Source organism: Heteronotia binoei, chromosome 4 (assembly GCF_032191835.1).
Source record: "Heteronotia binoei isolate CCM8104 ecotype False Entrance Well chromosome 4, APGP_CSIRO_Hbin_v1, whole genome shotgun sequence".
Lineage (NCBI taxonomy): Eukaryota > Metazoa > Chordata > Lepidosauria > Squamata > Gekkonidae > Heteronotia > Heteronotia binoei.
In genome coordinates, this window is record NC_083226.1 from 64,835,975 (window position 1) to 64,842,975 (window position 7,001).

The 7,001-nt window shown below is 44.8% G+C and overlaps 1 protein-coding gene across 6 annotated transcripts in view; it reads right to left on the reverse strand.

Annotated features, from left to right (window-relative positions):
* TRPM3 (transient receptor potential cation channel subfamily M member 3) overlaps nt 1-4,759 on the reverse strand; it is a 608,524-nt gene extending 603,765 nt beyond the window's left edge. For all 6 annotated transcript variants that reach the window (XM_060237453.1, XM_060237455.1, XM_060237452.1 and 3 more), the window contains exon 1: nt 4,550-4,759. In XM_060237453.1, coding sequence (XP_060093436.1) covers nt 4,550-4,726 — 177 coding nt within the window. In that variant the 5' untranslated portion in view covers nt 4,727-4,759. The remainder of the gene's footprint in view (nt 1-4,549) is intronic.
* Nucleotides 4,760-7,001: the final 2,242 nt, after the last annotated feature.

The window sequence follows — 7,001 nt, forward strand, 5'->3', positions numbered from 1 at the left end:
GATATTTGGGGGATTTTTGGGGACGTCACAGGAAGTGCTGTGAAGTCACTTCCTGTTTCCGGCAGTGGCATTTGGGGAAAATGATGTCATTTGGGGGAAGTGATGTCACTTCCTGCTTCTGGCAGGTGGCGCGGGGGAAATGATGTCACAGGAAGTGATGTCACTTCCTGTTCCCGGCGGTGGCATGACAACACTGGAAGTGACGTCACCGGAAGTGACGTCATTTCCTGTTTCCGGCGGCGCGCACGCACACACACACACACACACACTCCTTCCCCCCTCAAGGTGTCCCTGGCTGGCCTGCAGAAATTATGGCCACCCTAGCTAGATCCAAGGTAGGAGGGATGACCTGACTCACTATTCTACCAATCCTAGCTAAGACATCTTCATAATATGCTCACTTAAGATTTTAAAGAGTTTGGTTGAAGCAGTGAATGAACATAAATGTAAGAAGATACTTTGTAGCAGTAATACCCAATATGGTGCTTATGGGTGCCATGGTGCCTGACAGTGTGTTTCCTGACATTCTCTTCCTTCTTCCCAAAAGGAAAGAACTAAGCCTAATTTGCCTGCAAAAACACTGAACTTTCCCTAGGCTGGTCTTATGGAAACTGTTATTCCCAACTTTTTTTTTTTAAGTCACCTTCTAGCATGGTTGAGTTGTAAAGTTCATGCATATGTATTGTATCTTTCTATGAAAGAAATTATTAGAGTTTTAATAAAAATATGTGTGCAATATTTGCTCACGTCTTGTGGATTTCAAACATCTGAACCTCCCAATATTTTGGCATTGGCTAAACCTCCCAAGGCAGCAATTTTTTTGGTGATACCCTCTCAGCATTCCAGAAATGCCCTAGCTTAAACAAAGTTGGAGACTCCTTTTTTATACAATTACCTTAGTATCAGTACACATGCATCTAATGTATTCTGACCTGCAGGGCAAGGTCTTTTTCAGTTCTCCCATCGGAGATTCTTTGCACTTTATCAGGTAGATATACCCCTCCACAATATAACTTCTGTGACAGAAAATTTGTTTCCAAAACATCATATGGAAATAAGAGGCATGAAGAATCCAAAATTAAGATTCTTTAAATCCTATTATTTAATTGGAAGACAAGCACTCAGTGAGACATCAACGTACTTAGCTTTGCATCAAATTTGCACTAAATACACAACTGGAGTGGGAACAAAAATATGCAACACTTTGATCTTGACTGCATTTTGCTAGAAATGAGATTCACTGATTTCAGTCTTAGCACCACAATCCCAAGTAAGGTTGCTCAGAATCAAACACCACTTAATCCATTGGGGATTACTCCCTAATAAATGTGCCTTTCACAGCATTAGTCCTTGTAGATCTAGTGGGAAGGAAAAGCCATCAAGTTAATTATTTCCCCTTGTAAACTGACAACAATCACTAAAATGGCACTGAAGTATAAGACAAATATTTGACCAAACAGGAAACCTTACACACCATGAATGCCTACACTAGCTAGAGAAAAAAGATAGTTTACAACATACATGGATATCTTGTTCCCTGTTATGATGTACAGCAAACAGCACAGCACGATCAGAAACAGAAAACACAATGGTGTGGAAATAAGAAAATAGCTGAGATAACAGAGCATTAAGAAAAAAATTGAGTAGACACTATCAGAACCAGAAGAACAAACATCACAAGAAATAATTCTGTACCAATCCATAACTGTTTGATTCCTCACTGCTTGCCAATGCTTTTGTTGCAACAATGAGGATTAGAAACATGCTAGTTTTTAAAAAAATAAAGTTTAGATCCTACCAGCCAGGCAACTGGGACTGATTTTTGCACCCCTTATATAGAACAGATTGTCTAAATTAATATGGTTAATGCCTTAAAGTTTGATTTAAAGTAAAGGATGATAACTGTGGATTGAATTGGTCCAATTACAACATAACTGCTGGTACTTCTTTTCTTTTTCTGTCATCACTTTCCTAATGCTTAAATAATGCTCACTATTATGCACTCTTTTTCTAGAAAATGTTACTTCTCAGCTGTGTGACTGACAATACAGTCCTATAGAGTTATTTGAGTCTAAACCTACTGATCTGATTATTCTGCTGTTGAGGAAAATGTATATTCTGTTTATATAACTTTGGTACTTGAACATTTTGGTCATAACTTTTTATGCAGTGGGAGGGTTTTCTCCCCCTTATCCAGTCTGATATTACCAGGCAGGAGATAAAGAGCTACATACCTATTGCCCATCCATAGACAGTTTTTTCCAGAATCTAGTTCAGAATCTTTGCTCATAGTTTTAAATCCATAGTATCTTGTATAGTAAATAATGCTGAATATTGAAGACTTTATTATTATTATTTGTTAAATTAAATGTTTAGACTGCCCTTCTCTGCAAAACAGGGCTTGAGCAGTTTACATCACTAAAACCACATTCATATATTTGAATGTACAGTTAAAACAACTGAAGTACAATAGCTGACCTAATTTGATGGTGCGAAAGATTTCCAATTGTGCCACTACTTCTGGGAGGGCGAGGGAGGAGTCAGGGCACAGGAGTGCCAGAGAGATGGAGGCTGTTGTTGTCCTCAACCAAATGCTTGGTGGGACATCTCTGCCTTACAGAACCTGCAGAAATGCATTACATCCCACAGGGCACAGATGTTGCTCAGCAGAGAGTTCCACCAGGTTGGAGTCAGGGTTGAAAATGCCCTGGCTCTGGTCAAGGACAGCTGGATGTTCCTCAGGATGGGGGATACCAGTAAGTTCTTATCTCCAGAGCACAATGCTCTTTGGCGGATATACCAGGAGAGGCAGTCCCAAAGATACCTGGGCCCCAGACAGTTAAGAGCACATTACTTAATGTTCTGTAATGACCAAGCGCACAGCTCAAACATTTGTTCATATAAAATACATGTACAGCTCAAACATTTGTTCATATAAAATACATGTATATGGAAACCAAAATTATGATTTAAAAAAGTAGTTTTATCAGAATCATAACCAAATTGTTTCTCCAGATTTTGGTTGTCATGGCACCCTCACTACATCAATTCTCCCCCTTTCTTTTTACCCCACTGGAATACTGTTGCAACCTGTTGATGATTTCCTCCCCCCCTAAAGCTAATAAATTCTGTTCTCAAAAACAAAAACACATCCCTCCAAAATTATTGAGGAATTAACTTAAGGGGAGGCACTAGTACTATCTTAACAAAATAAGTAACATGAAAAAACTTTACACAGTTATTAAACCACTGATACTAATCCCTTTCAAGTTTCTCACAGTTCTCAAAGAAGTATAACCTAAAAGGTGTTTTATATAGATAAGCCACTTTAAGTCAGTCACTTTTACATTCCCATGGATTAGTGATTGAATATTCTACAGGTTTTATAATAAATAAATATTTTATGAAACAAGTATCATGCTGAGAAATAAAAACTTAACACTTCTGAAAACCAGTGTTTTCAGATAAGACATAAATCCCATGCATTGTTTAACCAGATTCAAAGAAATGCATATGGCAAAGTAATTTTAGCATTAAAAGGTAAAGGTAGTCCCCTGTGCAAGCACCAGTCATTTCTAACTCTGGGATGACGTTGCATCACAAAGTTTTTACGGGGTGGTTTGCCATTGCCTTCTCCAGTCATCTACACTTTCCCCCCAGCAAGCTGGGTACTCATTTTACTGACCTCCGAAGAATGGAAGGCTTAGTCAGCCTCGAGCCGACTACCTGAAACCCAGCTTCCACCGGAATCAAATTCAGGTCGTGAGCAGAGTTCGGACTACTCATAAACGTTGCCATCAAAACAAAATATAGACCAGCTTAATTTTAGTGAGAGTGTTAAATGGATAGGTTTTGCTTATGTCCGTGCAACAGTTGGATTTCACTGCGCTCAATGCACTAGTCATGAGAGACATTCTTTTCCAAGGGAAGGGATGGCTTCCCATCATACAAATACTACTGACTGAATCCAACCACAAAAGTGACTTACTATTTTTTTTAAGCGCACTGCCAATAACCACACACTCATATTACAGCCAACGAGAAAACAAGTTTTCACTTGGGGGAATATATCAAAGCGCTTTGGCCAGTAAAAAGTAGGTCAAGGAAAGCCAGTTCTTATCTTCTGACTACTAAGAAAGTGGTTGGATTCAGGTGGCCAATCTGAGACTACTCGGCTCCCGGAAACAAGTTCCAAGGGAACGAGAATCGTCGTGACGCTGGGTGCTGCCCACAGGTCTGCAGGAATTCCCAGCCCCTTGCCGCCTGCACCCCGGGTTGGGGAGACCCACCGGCACCGCCTTGAAGGGAGCGCGCCTCCGCCTGCTCTCCTGCCCTGCTGCGCCGCGCGCCACGCAGCCCTGCAGCGCGCTTTGATCTTGCCCCCTCAGCAGCAGCGCCTCAGCTCAGGGCAGGAAACGAGCCACCGAGTCGAGGTTGCCGAGAAATGGTCTTTTCTAATCGTCTTCAGGCGGCTCCGAAGAGGCGGCAGGAGTAGCCACCTGTTTGCTCCTACCAGAGCCCCTCCGGGAGTCTTTCCCCAGACACTTACCGCCGGCTGATGCGCCTGGAGCCCGGCGCGCTTGCTGGAGCCGCGCCGGGAACTTAACCTCTTCCAGGACTCCGCAAACCTCCCTCGGCTGGCGCTCCTGCTCCTCCGCCGGCCAAGTTCTTCCGCCTCCAGGGAGCCTCTCTCCGCCTCACTGGGACTCCTCCACTTCTTCCCCATCTTCTGCGCCCAGACAGAAGCTCGCCTGGCCACGGCGGCTCTTTCCGGAGCCGGCACCGAGTCAGCCGCCAGCCTGCTCACCCCCGGCGCGCGCGCTCCCTTCCGCCCGCCTCTCCCCTGCCGAGGGGCTGAGATGAAGAACTGGCTGCGGAGCCCGAGGTCGGCGCTGCCCTACTGGAGCTAGCCTCTCGCAGTCCTCAGCGTCGGTGCCGTACGCCCGACACCAACAGCAGCCCGCCCAAGCTTGTGTCTTTTTTTTTTTTTTTAAATTGTGTTGCCAAGAGACGGAGGGCAGCTAGTTTAGCTTCCGCCACTCTTTCTCCAGGTGCGAGGCGGTAACACTCAGGCAACAAATCTGCGCACAAAACAACAAGACCTGCGTGGACCGCCCCAGGGAAGCAGACGGGCAGTGCGCCTTTCAAGGCAATTTTCTGCTGGATCTTGTGGCCAGAAAAGACGCACCGTATTTCATGGAATCCAACTGCAAGAGCTGCAGGCACAGCCGGCAGGTGGGAATAGGTGAGGTAGGTGGCAGCCTGGCGTGCCACCTCATCTGGGCTCCCCCTCTGAGAGCAGTGGGATAGTGTGGCAGCATGTGCTCTCCTCCCAGTCTACCTTCCCTTGAAAGGGAAGCTAGGCTCTGAGGAGGCTGTGCCCTGTCCAGCTGCTCTCCCCTTGAAGGCAGAAGCAGCCAGGCAGAGCACCAGCACAGCTTCTCCAAGCCCACCCTCCCATACAAAGGAAGGTGGGCTCAGAGAAGAACACACACCATCTAGCTGCTCTTGCCCTTGCAAGCAGGGCCAGATCTAGGGGTGGGCAGAGGGGGGTGTTTGCCCCAGGCACCAATGGAGGGGGGGCGCCAAATTTGGTATGGAGTCCATTGTATTCTATGGGACCATAAGACAGAATGGCCCATAAGGGGGCATCATTTTTTTAATTTCCACCCCCCCCCCTCAAAAACCATGTAGATCCAGTCCTGCTTGCAAGGGAAGCTGGGCTCAGAGGAGAAAGCCTGCACAGTGCATTCTCGGAGGCACTTTGAGACTGCCCTAAGAATGGCAGTTTTGGAGTGCCTCCAAGAGCACACTGCACAGGTGCAGCTCACCCAGAGCCCACCCAGCCCTCCCCTGCCACACCTCCACACATGCCCTCCCCCCCGGGGGGGGGGAATGGCACCATGGGAGAAGCATGGGGCAGGTGCTAGCACTCGGCCTGGCTGCAGCACCCTTCATTCTCATGGAAGCTTTCCTGATCAACAGCTAAGCATTGCCTAAGGGAAGTGCTCACTTAGAGCTGATGCACACCAGAAGACAAAATGTTTGGATGGGCCTTGATTCAAGCTCAAAACTTTGCAAATGTCAAAGTAGGTAATGCATCTGAACCACAGATAAAGTATATTAGAACTGCCAACATGAAGTAAGAGTGCAGCTTTAAAGTCAGAAGTGTGAGCTGCAGGTGTGCAAGAAACCAGGCACTCTTTAATTAAGCACTTTTTGGCTATAGAACTTACTTGCAAATAAAAAACCAAAACAACATGATATTAGTAGGAGAAATAAACATGCATTGAGGCAAGTATGTGTTTTGGCCAACACTGACATATTGTAAAACAAACAAAGACATATACTTCCCAACACAGAGGCAGAGTGTACATGTCGTGTGTACTGCCACAAGAAGTATGGACATCTTCCTTAATATGGCTGGAATAGCTGCATGAAAGATGCTGTTAGAGGTGTTCCAAATACTCTGTTTTTCCTTGTTTCCCTTCGCTTAGATGAATGGGGGGATGAGTCCGAAAATAAGAAAAAACAAACTGTATACACATACATTAAAACAAAAGACAGAAATTAAAACAACATAATAACTAACAACAAATAACATAACATCTGGGGTGAAAAAAGAAATACAACAAGCATACAAGGACAATAAAATAAAAACCCTGGCAAACCATAAGGATCCAAAATTAATTCAAAATCTAGGAGGATGCCCAGGTTTGTTCTGGTATGTGAATCAGCTGAAATTAAATTAAGGGAGGAGTGTTCCATAAGTGCAGTACTACCCCATCTTTGATAACTACCAAACATAGGAGGGTAAAGTAAGGTCTCATTTGAAATATTTTAGTTGTTGGGCAGGTTCAAGCAGCCCGTGATTCTCTGGCCGTGATTCTCAGTGTTGTGCTGGTGAATACCCCTGGTGTCCATTTACTTCTTCCTCAAAGCAAAAAGCCACTACTGTCTTTCCTTTCCCTCACAGAAGCTGCAGATATTTCAAAGCCCCC